Source organism: Lepeophtheirus salmonis, chromosome 5 (assembly GCF_016086655.4).
Source record: "Lepeophtheirus salmonis chromosome 5, UVic_Lsal_1.4, whole genome shotgun sequence".
Taxonomy (NCBI): Eukaryota; Metazoa; Arthropoda; class Copepoda; order Siphonostomatoida; family Caligidae; genus Lepeophtheirus; species Lepeophtheirus salmonis.
Window position 1 is genome coordinate 15972430 of NC_052135.2, and position 25128 is coordinate 15997557.

Sequence of the window (25128 nt, forward strand, 5' to 3'; positions counted from 1 at the left end):
TTGAATAATATTCAGAGCTCTTAGCGGGGGAAAAAAGTGTCACCACAACCATTGTCTTTTACAAATATTGATCACACTGTTTTCGTTTTGTTTCTTTGTTTTAAAGGTTGAGCTATGACGAACAAAAAATTATTTGTTAACTAGTTTTTTGGTTTTTTATATACTAATAATGAGACAAAATCGAAAGGAAACAATTTTTCTTAATCTTTTGTCTTATTTACGCAAATATTTTGTTTCGTTACAAAATAAAGACGAGACTACAAAATTTTGCAAATACGGGACTAAATTAAATGAAACGAAATTTACACTTTGGAGAGTACATCTATTAAATAAATATGGTATAGTTATTTCATTTCTCTGAGAAAAAAATTACTGAAAGTTCAATAAGATCCAAATGAAACGTATAAGGAAATATAGAGACAATTAGATGATCATATGATAAATTTATATTGAATCAAAAGTAATAAACTGTTGACCAGTAAATCATGGAGTAGCTGATCATTTCTTTATCGTTAAGAACATTTTGAGTTAATAAATAAAATTTAAGCAATTACTACACAAAAATGAATGTAATAAATAAAAGATGAAAATAATATTATGAGCTATAAATCTCAAAGAATGAACTATGCAATTTTATATTATCATATTCCTTCCGGCATAGAATGTTTTCAAGTACCACTTTGTCCACGGTATATTAAGTATAAATCTAGGTAGGTAGATATTAAATTATCTTTTTTATATGGTATCTGCATTGCTGGTTCACTATTTTATTTTCATGTATTATAAATTGATTTATCAAATACTTTCACAGTTGTTGTAAATGACTTTTCCAACTACATGGAATAAGTTTTTTTTTAGTTTTTTATGTAAATCATTTCAAATCAAAAGAAAATGTTTGGTGCATCCACATAAAATAATATTGAATAAAAATCAAGAAAATGATAAAATCCCAATATATTTTAACTTTATATGTAGATATAAACCCACATTTTTTTAGAGATATTGGAATCGATTATAGGGTTGTTTTGAATTTGTGGGATGAATTAAGTTACTCAAGAATTTTAAGTTCTAAATTATCCCAAATGGGGTAATTTAGAAATTTTGTGAGTAATGGGAGTACTACTTCCTAGTGTTGAATAAAATAAAGAACATGCCACTACAGGAGTGGCTGCAGGGGGTGGGCTGGAGTGTCTGTTCCCCCCCCCCCACACACACACACAAAAAAAAAAAAAAGATTTTTTTTTGTCAGGATGATAAAATTTTACGCGAGATTAGGGATAAAAATTTTATATTTTGTGAATAGCTTTGAATTTTTGAAATTATTTTTCCTAAAATGTAATTTTTGAAATTTTTTACTAAAATTTAACTTTTTTGAAAATGGCTGAGGATTTTTGAGATTTAAAAATTTAATATTTAAAATTCAAAAACCTAGCCACCAACCTCCTCAAAATATAATCCTACGGACGCCTCTGCACTAGTTTGGGGTTAGTCAATTTGACTACTAGTTTTTTCAGGGAAACGATAATAAAAGTTATCCGATCTCTGGTTTATAACCTGTATTTGATTAAAAGAAATTATATTTTCTACAATATGGCTTTTGAAATTAAATCTATCAATTTCTCGTTATTTGATTGTAATGATCAATTTTGCCTACTTTAAGCACAATTTGTGGTGCAGTTAAAGGTTTAATAAAATTTACTTTCTGAATAGAAATGGGCAATGCATTTTTGAAAAATACAAATGTAATCTACACTCTTTTTTAAAGATAAATCATTCTAGCTTGATTTTTTGTTAACGGCCCACATATCTATAATTAATTAAATATGGACCCACATGCGTATTTAGATTGTATTAAATTTCATAATTTAATTTTCTTGGAAAAATAAAACCTTTTGATCCCTTGCCCTTTTAAGGACCTGATATTATCTTCTTTTTTTTTTATTTGTATTTATAATTGTTTATTAAGATTAGAGAACATTAGAAAGCAAAGTACAAAGATATATCCAATTGCGAATGCGTAGAATTTTTTAAAGTATATAATTTGGTATGTTTTAAGTGTTATCGGAAAAGTTAAGTACAGTTGGAATCCATGCAGTTTTTATGTTAAGTTTAGGTTTTTATAAGTTTTTACCTATATATATATATATATATGACATGATTATATAAATTATTTATTTATTTCATTTGAAGTAACTTTTTTTAGAAAAAAATATAATATAAGTAATGATTCCTGATGTACATTTTTGATATTGAAAATAGCTTAAGAAACATCATTAATCTTTTTTTTTTTTTTTTTTTTTTTTTTTTTTTGTCCTACCTAAAACTGGAATATATACGTATTATATATGAAAAAGGCCTGTATTAATAGAAAAACATTGATTATGATTACATTAATATAACCAGTGACATGGTGATGGCGATAAGGTGTAATAAATGGATTTTGTGGGAGAATTTATAAATGATGTGAACATATATATATGTAGGAATATAGTTGGCTGTTCGTATGTAGTTAACTATTAGTGCCTCAATACTAATACTTACACATATATAGATTTTATATCTCTGGTCATTGCCATGTCTTTCTTTTGATTGAAAAGAAGTTCTATGCTCGTATCCTTTGAGCCCCATAAGCTTCAGGTATCTGATCATTTGAAAGGCAAAATAAAGAGCCAATATCATTTAGCATTGCCCAATATGCACATATCGGAAAGGAAAAATATTTGATCTGAGTGTACGCAATTTAATTATATCTAGTCCATAGATATGATATCCATTATTTTGACATTTTTTTTAAATTTTGTTTCCTCATCGATTTTGTTTTAAATATTATGGTAATTCCGTATTTTTGCATCACATTTTTTTTTGCCACTACTAACATATCATATGCTATTTTTTTAATAAACTATAAATTTACGTTAAATTTTGAGGTTTCGTAGGGAAGTTTCATTACCAAAAGAGGTTCCGTGCGAATAAAGTTGGATAAACTGGTTTTGTAAGGTTAACAAATTTTTCCACGTTTTATTAACTATATTCTCTGTCAATTATAGATCTTGAGGGAGTCTCTTCTTCTGATTAGAGTCGGAATAAAGGGGGGACAAACTAGAATTGTTTCTAGAGCATAACTTGGGGTCGTTTAGGGGGGGATACAAAAACAAATATAGTCACAATCAATTATAATTTATGTCAGTTTTTAATGTTTCAATAATATTTTCACCACATTATCTTAATTTAGTCGACGCCTAGAAGCAATTTCATTTTGGTACCATTGATATTTGGGTACAAAGCTATTAAATATGCTTTGAATGAAATATAAGTTAATTATGGAACCACCAGAGTTGCACAACTAATATATGTCAATGAGGCATGAACATTGTTTACTTACACAAGGCGCGGCAACATATCATCTTTTTTATCATTCATAGCAATCAGGGTAGCGAAGTTAACGTAGTTTCATTCTAAAGGCGAGATTCTAGAGTTTTATTGGTGATAGAACCAATTTATCTCAAAGGTTGCTGTAGTGAAAAGCGTGTGTTTGCCGTCAAAAATAAATATTGCCAAAAAATGGTTTGGCAAAACGAATAGGGTATTTATTTCAAAAACGGAAATGGATACATACTTTAGACATAAAATAAAAGTTGTTCAGAATTTTTGCCCAGATTCCTGGGTATATTTGTTTTTTCGCTGATAAGTTGATTTTTTTAATAAAACAAAATCGATTCCCCGTATCTCCAAGTTTGTTAAGGCACAGTTTGTCGATTCGAAAATGTCCAAAAAAAAAAAAAAAAAAAAGACGAAATTCTTTACTAACAAAAAAAGGCAAACGTATGTTGAATACGAATTAAAAGAGAATTAGGAAGAAAATTAGTAAGTTAGTCTTTGTATGTATCTTCATTTTGGTGGTAGGAGGATCATATTACTAATTATTTTAATTATAATGGGCAAAAGGATGGAAAAAATTCAAATGTTGCCTATCGTTGAGTTTTACTAAATTCTGGAGTTATTTAAAGCATTACTAAAATAATTAGGGAACAAATAGATAATACGAACACCTGCAAGAACTTTATAAAACTAAACTAATGACAATTCATGATCATCTGTTAATTGTTTTAATTTCTAATTGTACAAAAGGCTATTTTTTCTATAAATTTTTATAATTTGAAATTTTCAAAATTCTTTGAACCCCAATCACTTCACATATAATGATGAATCAATTAATAGCAAAAAAAAAAAAAAGAAATGTTGCCTATTAAATTATGCATCTTTTTGTATGACATTATTATCCATTTAATAAATCCTCTCAATAAAAATGTATTTAAAGAGAAATGAAAAAAAAACGGTTATTAAAATACCAAAGTAGGGAACGTTATTTATCTGATATGATTTTCAAAACTATGTAAAATAAAACTTTAAATGTATAATATCATTATGAAAGTAAAAAGTAAAACTTTTCTAATTTATAAAACTTGTTTTTTTGCATTTCGGGAAAAGGAAGTAATGTTGTCGCACCATGTAAGTGTTTGAAGATAAATTAACATGAAAAGAATAGAACTCCCTGAACAATAGTATTATTTAATATATAATACCGATATGTTACTCATAGAGATTACTCTGTAAAATAAATTATCTTTCGTCATCATGCTACAGACTATCACATCCTCTCGCGGAGAATATATTTATTTTAGTATGCTCTTGCCCTATAAGTTACAGTAGTGGACACCTTTGAAGCTGCAGTTATGATATTAGTCTGGGATAACCTGCAAAAAGAATCAGCTTAAGCGGCACAACATATCAGCTACAATCCGTTGTGACAATTGCAACTAACTTTTTATTTTCGGTCTCAATCTATGAACTGATTTTCTCCTCTATTCCGAGGTTAATCAAATACAAGGTTATGCCTAATGATGAAAATCCAGTGCCAAATGGAAATGTTAAAAAAAGAAACCGAAAATCAACATGGTAACCCTCACAATTTCATGACGTTTCATAAGATGAGCTACAATCAGTTGTGATAAGAGAGGAAGGATAAAATGATATAAAAAAAGACATTTGCCAGAATTAATCCAATTTCGATTCCCAATTCTACTCAGAGTCCAACAAAGACATACAATTATACCTCCACAACAAATCCTCAGAGTTACGCTCTGTCTTTTATGGGTGCATACGAAAGTTCAATCAGTTTTTTTAATATAATTGAATCTCTATTAAGGAAAGGTTGTTCACTACACAGGAATTAAATAATAATGACAACTGCTGAGGAAAAAACAAAGCATGCATCAGATTACCAATTTCAAAAAATCCGGGCATGTAAAAAATTCACAGGACTTACATTACTATTGATGTATGTGTTATTACTATTGTATTATTTTTCTTTTAAAGATGGAGTGCTTTCTAAAGGTTACAAAGACTCTTTCTTTTTTGTGTTCTTCAACAACTTTTTAAAAAGATTTTCAAAATTTAATAAAACATATATTCACTTATTTTAATATATTCCCTTCTGAATCTATACAAAAGGAATTCCATTTACTTGAGAAAAATAAAAGCTATAGATTTCCTTCATTGTCCGGAACTTTCAAAGGTACCCAATTTACGTATCAATGCGACAGTCCATAAATTTAGAAGAAGACGTAAATAAAATGTTATTTGAATATTCAAAGGTATGGTAATTCATTTTTTATTTTCTTTGGAAAAAAAAATGAAAAAAAATCTGAAATTACTTTTTGCTTGGAGGTACATAAATGTACATACATTTGTACATTTACTTCTGATAAAGATACAGTCTTATAAATGGATATATTTTACATACTATTTATTTTTGTATTAAAACTTTCTTGAAAAATTGGATTATTCCTTCTTTCATGAATTGCTTTCTTCCAGTGTTAGATTTAAGTAAAAAAAGTAGAATTCGGTCGAGATCGTATTAGGACAAGATACCAATCTTGAGCTCTAGTTTTTTAAAATTTCCGTAATATATGTTATGTGGTTTTTCCTTTTTCTGTATCAATTCTTCTTTTAATAAAAGAGGGCGTGTATAGTTTTTTTAATAAAGTGCTTTTGAATAACAAAAGAAATATGACTTATCAATACTTGATGTTTTGAAAACATTCAAAAAAAAAAGTAATTCTGGCGAGCTTGATGAATTTTTAGGAAATTTTTGCCTCTATTAAAGACGGGTTATAAGTATCAACCTGTAAAATGGAAGTATGTGTTAATATATGAAATAAAGAGTTAGTCTGTTCCAAGTATTTGAAGTGTATTTATTAGATCGTTCTAAACATAACATCCCCCACCCACAGTTGAGGAATACTCAAATCAAATCTACTTTTTTCCAATATATGTATTTTTAGTTATTCGTACCAGGGTCGTAATCACTAGGAGGACATAGGCCTCTATAGTTGTTCTTGTATTAGTATTTATTGGCCTATTAGAGGTGAGTCATCTACGAGCACTTCAATCAGGCACCCCAATAAAAAAACTGTGATTACCACACTCATTTTGCAGTCTCAACAAAAAAAAGAAAAATATATGTAGCTGATATCATTGTGCATGTAAAAAGTGTCTAAATACTCTTGAGTGTAAATCAAAAAGAAAAGTACATTTTGTCAACATATATGCTCAAACAGATCACTAAACAAACTATAGTAATCTTTGCTCGCTTATCTTTTTGAATTTTCAAAATAACCAGAAACAATTAATACGAACACAAACTTCTTAAAAGTTATCACCATATACTTTAAAAAAAAAAAATAAAGCTTGACAATTTTCATATCTCAAGTTATTGTTATACTTTAATTCTTGAGGATAGAACATCTAAGTATAAATGTGTAAGCTCATGTCTAATGCGTGTTTGTTTGGGAGTTATAAGAGTAAACCCTTTGTTGGACTCGGAGTATAAATTGAATTGAGGATCGGCATTGAAGTAATTCCTGCCTAAATAAAGAGTGGGAATTTTATTTATTTCCTTCCTTTTACGGCTGATAAAAGCAACGTCGTGACAGCTAAACTGTTTTTCTCCCAAACATTCTTCAAATTGTCAGAGCGGCCACGGCCACGTTTATATTCATTTTCTTCTTTTTTTTTTTTACATTACGGCAGGTCATATATTTTATAACAATACTGACGAACACATCTATATTTAACTAGATAAATTATGCAACTCCCCCAAAACATATTTTTTTAATGACATAAAACTTTGTTTGTGATTTTTTTTTTGTATAAATATATATGTTGTGTGAAAAAAAAAATCTTTATTAGGGGTGTGTGATGAGGAGAAGAAGGTAATGTTAAAAGTTTTTTATTCTTCACTGTATGTTTCTCTCTTTCTTTCTCTAAGCACATGGAGTAGTAGAGGGGACACATGAACAAGCAACCTACCAACAACAAAGTTTAATTAAAAACATTTCATTGAGAGTGTTAACACCCCTTACACAAAACCACCTGGTGTTGTTTGTTCTTTTCATTTTCTTGTTTATGACTTAACTTTGAATGACAATGTGTAAAAATATTTATGTATCTACACAACAGTCATATGTCTCTTTTTTAAAGTGACTTTTTTTATTTGACTATTTTGATATCATCTGTATATAAAAAAGTCTTACATGATGTGTCATTGATTTTTAGAGCTTTCACACGATGGTTCAATTTGAGTTTCCACTAAAGATCATTAACATGTTCATTATTTTTTGCCTTGAAAGACTGAAATAAAAGAAGGAAAGTACAAAATATAGGTTTTTTAATCGGAGAAGATACCTTGTAACTACAAAAAAAAAAAAAAGGACAAAAAATGGACTCTTCCTTTGAAAGTATAATAAATTCCTTATTTTTGATCATAATGAAAAAAAAACATAGTTTTTTAGATAATGAAGACACATAATTTCAAAACAATAAAACCAATCATCTAAAAAAGTTAAATAGCGCATATAATAAGAAAATTTGAATTATAAATATTATTTACATATTTTTCGAGGAAAAAGCGGCCAAGAACAACACACTATTTCATTACGAAGGCAAAAGTTTCTTGACAAGTGTAATTGCTCGAAATATGTCTATTAAGTATTAAGCTGTATGTTTACATATATGACGTAAAAAATAAATATGGCACTTTTCCTTTTGTTGAATTCTATTCAAAACGGTTTTTGTCTTTACTCACCATCAATTATTACACTACACAATTCATATTTTAATCAAATATTAATTTTTTGAAAGTAATTAGTATTTAAATCTACAGAATATATTTTTTTTTGTTCATATGAAGTTAAAATTGTTTAACTTTTGACACCACTAAAATATTTTTAATTTTAGAACAATGGGTACACCTTAATGATTAACCTTAATAGTACCAAAATTCAATAAAAAAAATTTGATGTTTTTAATTGTTTTTTTTCTTTTTTAATTTTGAATATGTAAAATTTTGAATTTTTTCACGTTATAAGTTTTAGGGATATTTGATTGAAAATTTCATAAATTTTAATTATAAATCAAACAACCTTAAAGAAATTCTTAGAATGAAAGTGCATTAATCAAATACAATAAATATTTATTATCGTTACTTTACAGACGTGGATGACTGCCTAACGCCTGGAACATGCTCACAAATCTGCTACAATCGTCCTGGAACCTTCAAATGCGATTGCTTAGAAGGATATTCTAGAGATCTTCGTGATTCTACTCGTTGTAAAGCCAATGAAGGGCATCCATCTCTTCTGTTTGCACATAAAGTGGATATTCGTAAAATATCTCTGGATCGTAATGATATGACCTCCATTGTCAACTCAACTCGAAGCTCGTGTGCATTGGACTTTGTTTTTAGAACGGGAATGATTTTTTGGTCAGATGAAGTCACGCAGAAAATATATAAGTATGTAGAGAGATAATATCTTTAATGAGTAGTGTGATTAATTAATTTATTTATTTACATGATGATGTAGGGGGAATAATATGATTAAAATATGGCAAATTATTTATTCAGTTCACATTTTGTTGTGGCTTTGTGTGCATGCATATGTATGGTTGTATATAGGTATTTCATATTGTTTGTGGAATTTTATGAAAGGAAGGGAGAAATATTCCTGCAATCAAAGATTTTTCTTTTTAGCCGATTGACCCATTTTTTTTTTTTTTTTTTTTTTTTGTACATACATTCATACATATTTCATTTACTCTTCTTTTGAATGAGGCTCTTCGTTAAACATAAAAGGATTTTTACAATCATGTCGTTAGTATTAACTTACTGATTTGTACATATAAAGAAAATAAATCATTCAATACTATCAACGGTAGAAGTGAACGGAATGAAATATTCTGGAAAAATACAAGGGTTAGGGAATAATAAAGTTGTGAAAATGGGATGTCATTCGGAATTTTTGGTCTCTTTAAAATCTCCAAAATTATTTGAATATTTAAAAAAATGAAAAGGGGTATTTTGCAGAAATAAAAAATATAATTTTATATTAAAAGGAGTCTTAAGAAAAAAATATAAATATCATTTTTTACAAAAAAAAAAAAAAAAAAAAAAAATAGGAAAAAGTACCCAAAAAATTATGGAACTTTATCAAAAAAGAATAAAAAAAATCATTCGATTAAAAAATAACTAAATTATGATAAAGATAGGTATTTTTATTATTAAGATTTGGAAAATTAGAAAAAATATCCTACATCTGGTACTCCGGATTCAAGATGTATTTATCTAGTGATTCTCATTTCTATAGCAAGATCTCAGGGAACCATTTTTTTTTAATCTTGGGAACCCTGAAATTCCGGCATGGGTAGTAAATTATAAATACTTTGAAATGATACCTTATTTTAATTCATGCTTCCTAAAGGTGATGTTATAATTGAATATTCATTTTTACTTTTGTTATTGAATCCATCATTTTTTGTCACTGTGCATAATTTGAACTGTGGGATAACTTAAAAACTCAAGTGAATCTTCAATATATATTAAAATTTTCATTGAATGAATCAATAAAGGAAGATTATAATATTATGAAATGCTAGATTTCCTGGCAAATATTAGAGAATCCCTAATATGTAGTTGAAGGGGCTAATTAGTACGCTGTTTAACTGTTTGAAAAAGTAGAAATTATTAATTTAGCTAGGTACAATATGAGTTTGCAATTTTCATTGATATTTTATAAGTTTTATTTCAATAAATGATACTTCGTTTATATATTATGTTGTACCATATGATTTGCTATAATCTACTATGAAATTATATATATATATATATTGTATCCAATCCCTTCTGGGTTTTTTTTTTTTTTTTTTTTGTGCTGGGATATACATATTTATTGTATATTGTATTATTATCTCTTGTCATCCTTCAAGACGGAAACCCTTTTTATTCCAATATGTAGTAACATAAATCAAAGAGTAACCATAGATTTTCTTCCGAAAATTTAGTATGACAACTTTTCATTAATTCTATAACCACTCTAGCACGCGTGCATACTGTTCAAGCAATTTTATACTACAAAACTTTATTATAATCTTCAAACCTTAACAATTATTTCTTTCACAATTAAGAAGTTCTGTGATTTAAATCGTTTCTTGTTAAGGTTTGAAGATTATAATAAAGTTTTGTAGTTTGAAAATGCCGTGTCATTATTTTTTTTATTTTAATGTTCATTTCATTGGTCAGATGGATTTGGACTGATAATGTATAAGTAATGATTATAGTAATACATTTACAACATCTGACCTAGGAATCTTCTTTTTGAAGTCTATATTCAGGGTGAGGACTCAAAAATTAGAAAATTTTAAAAGCCGTTTTCACTTCTACAACTTTTTAATTTGTGCCATTTTTTTGGCAAACTTTTTAAGCAAAAGTTGGTAATTCAACAACTTTTTCAACTTTTTATTCATTGTGTCCTCTTCCATTCTGAATGATGGGTTCAATATGGGGGACGAACAGAAGCACAGCTTATATAAGTATATACATATGTCGGTCCTAAACTATTCAGTCTGTCAGACTGTCAGTAGTAGAACTGATTTAAAAAAAAAAAAAAGTTGAGTAACTTTATCAAGTATCAAACTTTCTAGAACAGAGCTGGAGGGTACGTAACTGCAGTCTTTAGTTCTAAATAAGGACCTTTCTAACCCCTAGATGTACATATCAGCTCAATGTATCTAGAGAAGTCGTTGAAATTCACAGTCCAATTGTCTTGTTTTATCTTCTTCAAGATGGATTTCATTTCCTTATTCTTTCCTTTAGTGATGTACTAATCCTTTCCATTATAGGTATACATATTATGTAAGTAAAATGTTATTAAATGGAAAGTATAGCTCGATTTGCATACGAATGTCTTTTATTTGTGTAGATTTTTCTTTTTTATACGTATTTATATATGTTTATAGGAGATAATATATATTTTAGCGCGACTCTTAATTTTCCATCACCTTTTTTTTAAATAGTTCCTCTAAATTACCTATTTTTTTTTTTTTTTTTTTTTTTAAATGTATCTAAATAGATCAGTTTTCCCTTTCTAAATTATATATCCTTTCAGAGCACCCATTGATGAAGGTAATAAGAAAGAAGTTGTTGTGGACCACAACATTGTCATAGCGGATGGTCTTGCATGCGACTGGATCTATAATCACATCTATTGGACAGATACGGGAACAAATTCAATTAATCTAGCCGAATTTGACGGACGTCTCATTTCCACCATCATCGTTGATGATTTGGAAGAGCCACGATCCATTGCATTACATCCTGCTAAAGGGTATGTTTTGTACATAGCTATTCTTGTATATTTCACCTTTATTTTCAGCTGGATGTTTTGGTCGGATTGGGGTGAGGATCCAAAAATTGAGAGAGCAGGTATGGATGGATCTCATCGAGAGACGATCATTAGTGAAACATTGCGTTGGCCCAATGGGATTACATTGGACCTCGTTCTGGATAAGCTCTATTGGATCGATGCAAAACTTAATATTGTGGGTTCATCAGATTTAGACGGATCGAATAGTCGTGTTGTATATTACTCGAAACAGAATTTGAAGCATCCTTTTAGTATAAGTATCTTTGAAGACTGGATGTATTGGACAGACTGGGAGCGGAAGGCTATTTTTAGAGCTAATAAATTTAATGGAAAGGACGTAGAACCACTTTCGTCACTCCATTTAGTAAGAATTTACTTATATTAATTTTTATTTCAGTAAAATGCTGATTCATAAGGGCATTGGTATAACCGAATATGTATGTATGTAAATATAAATATTTTTGTTTATATCTGCATATTTATATGTATGTGTATATATATTGAATAAAAAAATCCTGTTATACCTATAAGGCATTACTGTTATATGCAAATGTAGGAAGCACATTTTTTTTCAATATTCGGATTTTTTATGTTAATAGAAATTTGCAAAAAAATCATTTTTTTTTAATATATACAACTGCATACATAATGTGTATTTTTTCATTATTGCAGAAGCAAGTCCCAATGGTCATCCACGTCTATCATCCATACAGGCAAAAGGATTCCATTAATCACTGTCTTCCTCTCAATGGTCGTTGTTCGCATGTTTGTGTTCCTGCACCACAGTTCACTAAAGATTCGGCAAAGACTGCTTGTGTATGTCCAAACGGACTTAGACTATCACATGATAATTTGAATTGCGTCCATGATCGTGAGTTGTGTTTATATTCATTTATTACAGATTGATTGCATGTTTCTATTCTTATTCTTATTTTTGCTTTCTTTTAGCTTATTATTTTATGATTTGATAACTTCTTCTTTTTTTCATTTATTTTAGCCAATTATGTTCCTCATCGTGATTCTCGCCTGTTTAAGCTTTCTGAAAAGAGTCGATTTAATGACTCCTTTCATCTTTCCAAATATTTTAATCATAATGAATACTATTTAGGTCCAAGATCATCTCTCAATGGTAATCTATTTATATGTACAGTATCACTAACACAATGCACATAAATTTTATTGTAAAAGTATTTCGGGAAAAGGAATGAACCATTTGCTAGATCCCTCATTTTTATCCTCCTCCCCACAGTCCCATTTTTGAAGAAGGGGGGAAAAAAATGATAAATACATTTATTTATATATATAGCATAATGTATCAACATCAATCAATACATTTTTTTAAAGGGTGTTAAGTGCCTCTTGCTTTGATGGATCATGTTTTTCTTTATCGTAACTCTAAAATAAATGGAGTAAAGATAAATGATAAATCTGGAAATTGGGGCATATTTACGGGAGATTGTATCGGATTAGTACTTATACATATATCACGTCTATTACTTTGATTGTGGATCTTGCAGCCTTTTCTAAAAAAAAAAGGTCCAAAATCAGTTCTTAGCATTTGATCCATTCTTCACAGCTATGGAATTATTCGTAAATAATTGTTGAAATTTGCTCACAGACTAAAAAGAGCTAATTCGGATTCAACCAAACACTGAATAGTGAAAAAATAAACAGAAAAATAGACTGCTGACTACAAAATGTACTTTATATTTTTGTGTTGGTGAGATAACACTTTAAAATATATATTCTGCCTCTTAGTGACCAAACCTATATTCAAAGTACATTCCAAATTCTTTGGGGGACCCTGGGTTGACACCAATCCAGGGTTTATATTTTGGGTGTTTCACTAGTTTGAAATTTTTAATAATGTTGAAATTTTTATTTATATTTCAACTTGGGACATGGTCCTCTAATGCTACCTCGTAGTTACGGCACTGTATATAGCTATTGATATATTTATAAAAATATTACCTGTCACTATATTAAAAACAAACGAAAATTCACGTGGTCACCCTGAAAATTTGAAGAATGTTTGGGAGAAGAGCAGTTTAGCTATAATGAACTTTTATTAAATAAGCTACAATCGACCGTAAGAGGAAGGAAAAAAAAACAAATCCCAACTGTATCTAACAAGGATAATGGCAGGAATTGTTGCAATGTCGATCCTCAATTTTATTCTTAGTTATTCTAACGAGGACTTACTTTTATAACTCCCCAACAAATCCTCAGTTTTGCTCTCCATTGTCTATGAGCACACGCACTCAGTACTTAAATGTTTCCAGTTTCCTCATCAAGATTTAAAGAATAAGGATAAAATCTTTGCAACTAAAAAAGTATTGTGCTCGTCGAAGGTCTTATTTTTTACAATTATATATAAAATTGTAGGAAATATTACAGAATGAACGAGACACTTTTTGTAGATGTAGAGTTTTTTTTTAATTTCTCAAAGCTATTATCAGTATTCTTACATTTTGAGGAGAAAACATGGAAGTACCGGTTGTAGAAAAAGAAATGAGACCTTCTAAAAATACAGTTTTGAATAGGTGTAGTTGATTAAATCTTAAAATTCTAATTATTTTTGAATAGCTAAGATTCTATACCTTTGATTGATTTACATATTGTAAAGAAAAATTAGGTATATGTCGCGATGGTGGCAATTTAATCTGCCCCTGGAGGACTCCTTCGGACATAATGAAGGCCTTAAATGTCAGCAAGGCCACTTACTGTCTGTCGGATCAGAAATCGTTTGGCTTGATGAAAACATCCTTCACGGTAACCCCAAGAGTGAAAGACCCACCAATGTGAAGCCTTAAGACATCATGTATACCTTTAAGGTTAACCCAACAATGAAGATATCAGAGTATCAGATTTTTCTCTCTGATGAAAAGACCTTTATTGTTGACCCCGTCTACAACAAGCAAAATGAACGGTTTGTATGTTTTGACAAGGGCGACGCATGATCAGGACAGTCAAAAGACCAAATATCCCGTCTCTGTGATGATGTTGGGAGTTGTGGTATCAAGTGGAGAAAAAATGCCTCCAAAGGTCCGCCACCCATATATTGATAACCTGAAGACCTCCTTTCACCAGCAATGGAGGATCATGAAAAGAACTACGTTGTCAATGTGTGCAAAGGGTTACGGATGCTGTCATTGAGGCTGATGCTGTCCAGATTCATAATTATGAGCATTTTAATGACTAGTTGGAAGCAGTTCTCACTTTTTCTACACCCGGTATAAGATTATAACTAGTGGGGGAATACGAAGACTAAAACTGAAGATTGGTTGCGGAGTTATTTGTGTAAATCCTTGTTGGATTCGGAGTATAAATGAGGATCTGCATCGTAGAATTCCGTACTTATGATCTAGCAAGAATGAAAGTGGGATTTGTGATATTTCATTCATTTTATAGTTGGTTGCAGCTGATCTAATGAAACATAACAACTTAGCTGCTCAACTAAATTGTGAGAGTTTCCGTGTTATTTTTTGGTTTCTTTTATTTTAACATAACAGAAGGTTAATTCTACAGCACTGCGTCTTTCTTTTTAATGAAGTTTCATATTAATGTTAGAAAATTTAATAATTCATTAGTTGAATACAATTACTATTACTGCATAAATAAATGTATGCTATACAATTTACGATTAGTCTTTGATGTATGTATGTATGCAAATTTACATCTATAATTTAAGTTATTAAGTAATGTACATATATGTTGTGAAAAAACAAACACACGTGGTAACATAAAAGCATGCTGGAATAAAAAAGTAGAACCTGAAAAAAGAAGGATTTTTCTTGTCGTGGCTAGTTGACTTCATAAGAAAGGATTTTATCTTTTTTACAGCCCATAATGTACTTCTATATTAGCAAAGTGTTATTTATTGGTATGGGGCTATTTTAGCTAAGGCTTTGAGCTATTTCATGATGATCCTCATTTAAAATGTAAGGTTTCAAAAGTCGCTGTTTGTTTTAATTAAAGCCAATCCTATTCTTTTCAAAAACATTGTGTGCATTAAATTTCGGTAACACGTAATAACGCAGTTATAAACCACAGTTTTCACCCAATGAATAAACTTAATCGTTAATAAAATTTAAAGAACATAAACTAACCGATTATTATAGTTCACCATTTTCATTGACATTAAGTTGTATTCATACAAGGGGTTAGTATTTGTTCACTTTAGGGCAGTTTATTCAAGATTTTTTTTTTAATTTATAATTTTTTTTTATAATGATATCAACTATGAGTCAGTAATATGGTTTCGCTTTCAATTAGGACTTTATTTGTGACGTAAGAATAATATTTGAAGGCTTTACTACATTTTACTAGAAGTATTTTTATCAAAATAACTATTTCATTTCCTTTTTTTATAAATATATTTTATGTATAGAATATATTTTTCTAAATATAAAAAAAATAGTAAGAAAAATATATTAATTTATGATCGGAGTTGTAATATATTACTAACTTCTTTATATATATATGAATGTAATATTTTTTATCGTTTTACGTCGTAAAACCCCTAGGATAAAATAAAATTTATTACTCAAAGTTACAAGGAAAGAATATTACATCTCTATCTAGATATCTAAACTAGGGGATGATCCGATTATATTTATACAACACAAGTTAAATTATGAGATAACTTACTACAATTTGTAGTTTTAATTAGTCTCATTATCTTAACAATAAGTCCTTAAATTGAGGTGAATCACCTTTATTGTTTCACTATCTCAAATTACACACAAAGACAATATATTAATAACATTAATTAATTCATATTCTTTTCTTTCATAATTCGTCAGAAACTTATAAAAAGTCTGAAAAAAATTCGCAGGTGGTCTCCCCCCTGCCAAATGGGAATAACGAGACTGCCGGATTCATGGCTGGAGTAGCTATCGGTATTGGGGCTGGCGTCATACTCTTACTTTTCCTAGTACGTATCCATAACCCTTTTCCGCTTTACTCTTACCAATATGACATGTATTTACAGGTACTCATGGCGATCTATCGTTGTTTTTGGTACAAATCTCTTCAATCAATCAACTTTGATAACCCTGTATATCGCAAGGCATCAGAAGAAGGCAATGGATCTCGTGGAGGTCGAAACTCTTCATCGCCAGGGGCTGCACTTTTGGGGATGACTATAGAAAGAGAACAAAGCTCTTTTCCGCAAAGGAATCTGACGACACTAACACTGAGTTCGGACATATCAGAGGTAAGATAGATTTTACTTATATGCAAAAGCATCTTGTGTTTAATGACACTGTGTGGTAGTCATAACGTTTCACTTTTTCTATAATTATTCACTAGAGGAGTTTTGGGGACAAAAATAATATATTTTGTAGACTTATATAAAATCTTTGATATCTTCAATGGTTTTGAGCAATAATCATTCAATAGGCATGAGCAGATTTTAAAAAAAAACATCAATATGCGTAAGATGGTGCAGATGTATCGTTATAAACAAATAAGTATATAAATTACTAATAAACAATAATAAAATCTTCTTGGGTATGTAAACGAACCACTATTAATCAAACAATCAAATACATTTAGGGGATAAGATGCAACAATGATTAAATAAAGGCATCAACTGACAAAGGAGCATAATATGATGTCACATTAGTTTGTTTTCCTTTCATTAATAATTAGCAAATCCAACTAGAGAAATTATTTTAACTGTGACGGTCTAATAAAAAGTTAACCAATCAAATTATTCCATTTAGCTGACGTTGAAATTATAATACACCTTTACACCTGGAGATAAAATAATATACAGTTATACCCTGACGTACAAATTGGTTAGTTAGTCAAAGCAATTTATTCCACAAGAAATAACCAAAAAAAACAACTTGAAGTGGTTTTCGCCTTCTTTTACCAACTCTGGATCATCTCATATTTTTATATAAATTCGTATGTTGTGGTACTCGTATTTCAAGTCTTAGTAAATCTTTGTTTCTGCCCTTTGCTAAGCTGACGTTCTTTGCTGCAGACGGAAGATTTTAATCTATTACAGCCTTACTATACCGAACTGCCGATCGAAATCCCTTTATCGTCTTTATGTATTTCTTTCTCTATGCTCATGCCCTATTAGTTTCATTTCTATGGATTGACAAATTATAGAAAATTCATAATATATTATATTTTGAAATCTTTTTGTACGTTGATTTTTTTTTTAATAAAAAAATTATACATATTTATAGTTATTGATATATGTAATTTTAAGGGAATCTCATATGTTTATTTTTTGACATTTACATATTCAATAAATGCATTGAAAATGTATAGTGAAAGCACGTGAAAGCTTTTTTTTTAAAGAGAGAGGTGGAATACAATTGGTAGATATTAATACAAAATTTCCAAATAAATAATTTTGTTATGATACTCCTCTAGGTATAAATAACACACTAATTTTCATTACCTTTCTATATTAACAACTCACCATTACACTTACATAGGGTATTCTTCTGAGGGACCCTTTGATTTCATTCACTTAGAGGTACTTAACATTAAATTAAATTTATTATTTTATCATTTGACAAGGTGGAGCATAAATACTGTAAAAAATCTTCAACTTATATAACTCAAATATATTAATGTAAACAAAATTTCCTAGCTTTTGGAGCAGGAAATTTTAGCCTCCATCATTCTGGAAATGAATCCGAAGTTCTGCAAGAAGCCTCCATCCAAATTTGGGTGCACTGAAATCCTCCTTAATTACGGAAGAGAGCCATTGAGGTAGTCTGTGACAGCTAACTTATGGGATTAATTTCTGAGAAAGGTCACAATTCTAGTGATATGATATCCAGTAGCTTTCATGCAAAATCTTAGGTTTCTAATTATAGGAACAAAAAAGTTATATACGATTATTTATTTTGCAGTATTTAAGTTCCACCTTGTATATCCTTTTTCATCTCAATGTACCCTTTTTCTTTATTTGTTTATTTATTTAGTACTCTTTGGATACAATGTACTTGATTCCTCAATTGCATGCTTAAGGTATAATCATCAAAGTGTAATTACTTATTTTTTACTTATTATTATAAACGTATAACATTTTACCATAATTGTATACATATTTGAGTACGATCTCTGATGGGCCGTTTACTTAATTATAACGTAAACGCATTAGAAGTCGTGTTCAGTGGCCTTGCATGATGAATGCCTATATCTTCTTTTTTTTTTTAATGCTTTGAGAGAACTTTATTTTCGGAGTTTGTTTTTTACTTTCTGTATCTTGTACAAATGTATTAGTAGAGTTGTAGATAATATGACCTATCGGTATGCTAAAGAAACCAAAAAATGATATGGTAACCCTGACAATTGAAGAATGTATAAAAACGAGACCTTACATTATATTAGCTGCAAGTAGCTATAATAGCAAGAAATTAAAGACAGATCCCACTCCGTATCCAGCCAGGACAAAGGCAGGAATTACTCCGATGTCGATGTTCAAGTTAACTCAAATCCTCAAATCTCACACACAAACCGGAGCCCAACAGTGACTTGCACTTATAATTCCCAAACAAATCTTCAGTGTTACTCTCTGTTATCCATGAGCGCATTTATGTTTACTTAGATGTAATCTCCTCAAGAATTAAAAAATAATGCTTTGGAAAATGATAAAGACTAATTAGAATCTCAACTAAAAAAAGTATAGAACACATCTCAGGTCATATTTTCTACAACTGTATATATTTCTTATTTCTAGTATTATTGGATGACTCCTTAAAAATAAAAACTTTTATGTGTTTTGAAGAAGAAATATTACTTTATATATACACATAAAAGATGCTGAGATATCAAATAGTTATTTTGTATTTTTTTTCTGACGTCTTCTGTATATTTGTTATTTTATGGCTTTTGAAGCAACAAATGTTTGTTGCATGGAAAAGGAAAGATAAAAAGTTATTTACCATTAGAGATGTGAAAAATAGTTATTTTCGAAGGGCGTGGATCTCTCTTATATCATGTTAGTTGGCAAGCTGTATTATATACTTATTTTTTTATAAAGCTGTCATAGGAAAAGCTATTAAATAATATGTTTTAGTGTTATAATTGAGTTAAAATAGTGTACAAAACATATTCACGACAGTGAAAAAATACTACAAAATACATATTTTATGGGAAGGGATTTCTTAATTGGCGATATAATCAAATGGATTAAATATAATTCTAATTTCGGATGAAGCAACAAAATAATAACAGTTGTTCCATTCCCTCCCTAATTAAGACACGAAACCATATAAGTTAGAAGCAAAAACAATTAAGAAGATTAGACTAAGTCATTCAATAAGTGAGAAGCGACAGCTGCAATTTTCTAGGAGCAATAAAATAATATATTATTTTTTTCGTAATGAAAATGTCCAGATTATAAATTAAATTTAAACTTTCAATTTGTAGGCCTTTTTATCATATTTTCTCACTTTTTTATCAGTTGTTAAAAACAAAGACAATTTTTCAATTGACATAATCGATAATAATGAATGTGGCAAACGGCCCATGCTCAAGGCCTTGACTAGGGTTTTTCTAGGTGGGTGTTTTTTTTAATATTGAAGAAATGTTTTATATGAATGGCAAATTAGACAAATGAGTGACAAAAGACAAATAACTTTTTTTTGAGGGACGACAAATTGAAAAAAAAAAATCTAAAAAGTTTTAATAGAAACAAAATTTCAATTAGAAATAAATTGATAAAGTGAGTCATAATTTTGAATGCAGGAAATATTTATTTCAAATTATGACAACAACAAAAAAGACTAAATAAAAAAAACTTTTTTCTTTTGTGTAAATTTTTATTCAAGGAGGTGTAGCCTTTTACAACACACACGTAGTCGCTGTTGTAATTTTGGTAGAGTCTGATCTATGTATTACTTTATCTCTGATATCAACTGACACGATATTTTCTTTGACATGCTTTCAAGTATGATTGGTACGTGCATTGAAATTGGTATTTTTCACATCTCTAAATTCATCATTTTAAGTAAAAGCTGGCTTCTACTGCTCACCAAATGAGGAGGGAGTTAATCGATTCAGAATTTATGTTAATCTATGCATGGTTTATTATTTGAGACGTCGATTTAGGTTTTGAAATATTTTATTTTATTAATTTTCATTTGCTATCTTCTTTTTCAAATGTTACTTTTATTTCCCTTCTACGGCTAATTTAAAGTTGATTTTAGGAAGTAGAATTTTGATAATTAGCATTTATATATTATATTAATTTTACAAAATCTACATCTATTTCTATGTCATTATATTCAGGGGCGTCTGCAGGAGATGGACTGTGTTAGGTTCCAGTCTAAAAATCCTAGGCTGGTATTTGACCACTATGATTTTTAGTGGACCGAACTAATTAAGTGATTTATAAAAGAGTGTTCTGAACTAATCTCAAAGAAAAAGTAGGTTTACATCAGTCCCTATAACAAATTAGGTTAGTATCGGTCTGATTTATAATGTGGTCTATACTTATACTAAAGATGAATTGTTAGTAATGGCGCGTGTGTTTCAAAATTGTGAACATCGGCTCATTAACGTTATATAAAGATAAATCTATGTGTTACTTCAATCATATTTGTACGACTCATAAATAAAGATAGGAGACAATTGGTCCAAGTTTTGAATCGATTAAAGTTTATGATCGGGATTGATACTGAAATATTGGTCCAAATCGGCATTAAAAAAATCTATTAATATCAAACCGAAAAATTCTTAACAATAGTAGCAACATAAAAAATGCTTGATTTTTGGGGGTTTTTTTGTTTGTTTTTTTGAAAAATTAAAATTTTTGGTAAGAAAATTCAAAAATTAAATTTCTAATTTCAAATTTTTAAGAAAAAATTTCTTAAAATCCAGAACCGTTCACAAAAAAATTAATTTTTTTTTATTATTACTTCAAAATTTCACAGTTGTTCATAAAACAATAAAACATTTTGGAAGAAAATTTCAAAAGTTGAATTTTAAATATTAATTTTTTAAAAAAAAACTTGCTATTATTGTTAAATTTTATGAGAAAAATTTGAAAAATCCATAGTTATTTGGAGATTTTTTTTTTTTTTTTTTTTTTTTTTAAAAATTAAAAAAATATATACATTAAATTCCTTCTTTTTTTATTGGGGAGGGGGTACAGCCCCTCCAGCCCACCCTTATGGACGCCCTTGCTACTTTTTGACCAAAATTGACGGGTCTTCTCTAGATATTTTATTTGAATTTAAGACAGTCTTAATAGGTAGCGTACCCTTTATTATTATCATTTTAATTTATTGGTCATTTTGTATACCTCAAAAACCTTTATCTCCTTACGTTTTAATTGAAAAAAATACCTACAAAAATATGACTAATGTTTTTCCCTATCTTTTTCAGGCGACAGAAATACAACCCTTAAATAGTAACGACACACACATGTGTTCATCAGAGGAGGTCATCAATTCGTGAAAAACTTCTAGTGAATAAACTTACATATATTTGTAAACATATAATATATTTTTCTGTCTTATAAGAAGGAAAATAGAAACTCTTCCAAGATCAGAAAGATTCTTGATTGTCGTGAACCAAGAGATCATGCTGTCGTCGTCTCTTGGTTGGTGTTCTTCTACCACCTACCCATAGATTAGAGCATCTATTTTCTGCGTGGCTGTGATTCCTTTTTATCTACATACATAAATACAATTACATATTAGAATTAAATTAATTATTATTTGTCTCTCAAATTGTTATAATTATGAAGGAAAGAAAAATGTAGCGTTGATTTCAATTGATATTTTTTCTATCTTGCTCTTTCTCTCTCTCTGTAAGCGACAAACCAAAAGTAGATATTTTATAAAATGGTAATGGATATGGCGCCCCTTACCCATATAGTGGGTTGAAAACAGAGCACCAGAATCGCCCCACTCAAAATAATACTAGTAATTAACAGCTATAAATAAATAAGTTTTTGTAGAAAAACGTTTCCTATTTTTTTCTATTATTATTATTATTGATCATTCATTTTCAAGTACTTTAACTATATTGTTTGATAATTAATATTTACGCAATTGAATCATACTCCTTGGTTTTGCAAGTCAGTTACTTTCCCCTAAATATCCCCCCCGTTCTTACTTAAGTTCATTCTTTCTAGTTTAATTCAGGCCTTGCATTCTGACCAAAAATATATTCTATTATAGTCAATTCATTTTACTGTTAGCTATTTATACGAGTAAATTATTTGTATATATTTTTTGATTTTTAATTTATTTTGATTTTTATGTATTTTTCCCAGAATAACAAATTTCTTTTGATGCACATATTGATTTTTACTTATGTAATATGCGATGCATTTAATTTCTAGACATTTATTTATTTATTATCATTATTACTATTTAGTTCATTACTATGATACAATATACTATTTACTTTTTAAAAAATTACATAATTGATCCCCTCTGTAATGAAGTCATTATTATTTAAATTATTACAAGTAATGCGGATATGCTGGGCGGTGAGTCTTGATTTATAAACAGATGCTTTATCAGTGGAAGAACTTCAAGTTTTTATTTTTAGTATGTTATTATGTTTTCTCCGATTATCTTATATTAGAGAAGGTGCTTATCAGAGCAGAGAACTGCATCAATGGAGATAATAGCAATGTGGCATGAGCGTACATCACTCTTATAAATCCGAGGATAGTCCTGACATATTTGATTTGTTATTCTTTTTTGGTATTTTGCATTCTTATTTTTATATTTCCACAACTTAGTATATCTGCATCATCTGGCGGATATTGATTTTTTTTTTAGTTCCCGCCCAACTCCTATTGTGTCATGATGGTATATCGTGACGTAATTTTTTTTATTATATATCTCAACCTTTCACTTCAAAAGCCATAGAAAAAAGGCACTCAAAATAAACTGGTTTTATGCAATGTTAATAGAAATACAAGGCTAGACCATCATGCAATCGTGCTTGCTAGAATTTTCAATCTGATGTATTGAACCGATTGCTGGGCAAGACAGGCATATTTTGACAAAATACGCAACCACTCATAGTCTATGACGTCACTATTGCTAGAATTTTCAATTTAATGCATCGTACCGGCTGTTGGGCAGGAAAAACAGATTATGAAAAGCATGCAACCTTTCATCTAATATGACATCAATATTGAAAGCGTGGTGGAAGTCAAACATGTGTTATGGTATAACCTCGTACTTTTATTAACCTTGGTTTTAGGGAATGAGCAAATTGAAATAAAGAATATCAATATATCCAAGATGGCTCAGACGTACTTAAATGTTGTAAAAAACAAATAAGTATAGAAACTGCTAGTATAATATAATCAATGCAAAATGGTGGCACTACCCTCGGGTATGTAAACAAACTACTAATGACTAAGCAACACTTGAGCCATATTAGCCAATATCGTCATTTTGTTGTCAGAGATGTTAACTACTCAACAGATTTAACTCACGTTCAGAAAATGTATGTTCAACGTACAATTAAAAGGTGAAAGAGTATGTCGTTCTTCAGCTGACGGAAATATAACAGGAATTGCTGATGTTGGTAAAAGATCAGGGGTGTGGAGTCGGTGCTTTTTTTGGTGGATTCAGAGCTAGGAGTTTGAAATTTTTGTACCGACTCCAGCTACAAAAGTCATTATAATTTATTTAAACAAAACTTATTTATAATCTAATACTTACATTTATTGTTAGTAAAGTATTTTCGTTAATGGTTATCAATTAAAGGTATTAAGTACTATCAATTTATAAAATTTGAAAGTTGACCCATTTTTAAGTTCTCTAAATTATTATGTTGGATAGAGTATAACTATTACCCATGCTAGTTCATTACTTAGTTTTTTGAATGTTTAATGTTATCAGAGTAAAAAGTCACGTCTCAGCAAGAGATTGTTTGTATTCTTATTCTTTGGTTACGAGTACATAAAATATGTTCAGAAACTTATGAAGGTATTAGCAATAGAAAACTTTCGATTCATTTTATTCGTAGTTCATCTTGTTCAATATCTTAAATTCCAAATTTCTTAATACGTGTCACAATTTTTTAGTACATTTAACTAATTTAACTACCTATAGCCATAAATTAGATTTATATTTATAGTCTATAGACTCAAATGACTCATATAGGCTATAAAATCTATTACTATTAGATATATATATATCATCAGAGAACTAAGATTGCGTCTGATTCGGACGTGTCTTTACGATTTATGACGAAATCGAATCGAATGTCAAAACGGTGGAACCTCAAGGGAAAGAGTGGATACTCAGTAGATAAAGAGCATGTTTTTTCCTTCTGTTTGGCTTAAAATTATCTACTGTCATAAGATTTATTTGAAAGGTTATGGATGGGTTTAATTTTCTATTCTGTTGGCTGA

General features: G+C 29.3%; 1 protein-coding gene across 12 annotated transcripts in view; it reads left to right on the top strand.

Moving 5' to 3' along the window:
• The window catches only part of LpR1 (Lipophorin receptor 1), a 117666-nt gene extending 94585 nt beyond the window's left edge, over positions 1-23081 (top strand). For 2 of the 12 annotated variants that reach the window (XM_040712140.2, XM_040712146.2), the window contains 8 exons: positions 8554-8854; positions 11502-11720; positions 11769-12123; positions 12432-12630; positions 12757-12888; positions 16565-16695; positions 16753-16977; positions 22125-23081. In XM_040712140.2, the coding sequence (XP_040568074.1) occupies positions 8554-8854; positions 11502-11720; positions 11769-12123; positions 12432-12630; positions 12757-12888; positions 16565-16695; positions 16753-16977; positions 22125-22196 (1634 nt within the window). In that variant the 3' untranslated portion in view covers positions 22197-23081. Of the gene's footprint in view, positions 1-8553; positions 8855-11501; positions 11721-11768; positions 12124-12431; positions 12631-12756; positions 12889-16564; positions 16696-16752; positions 16978-18220; positions 18262-18715; positions 18762-22124 lie in introns of all 12 variants that reach the window. The other 10 variants (XR_011780025.1, XM_040712144.2, XR_011780026.1 and 7 more) reach the window with 10 other exon arrangements.
• The last annotated feature ends 2047 nt before the right edge of the window (positions 23082-25128 follow it).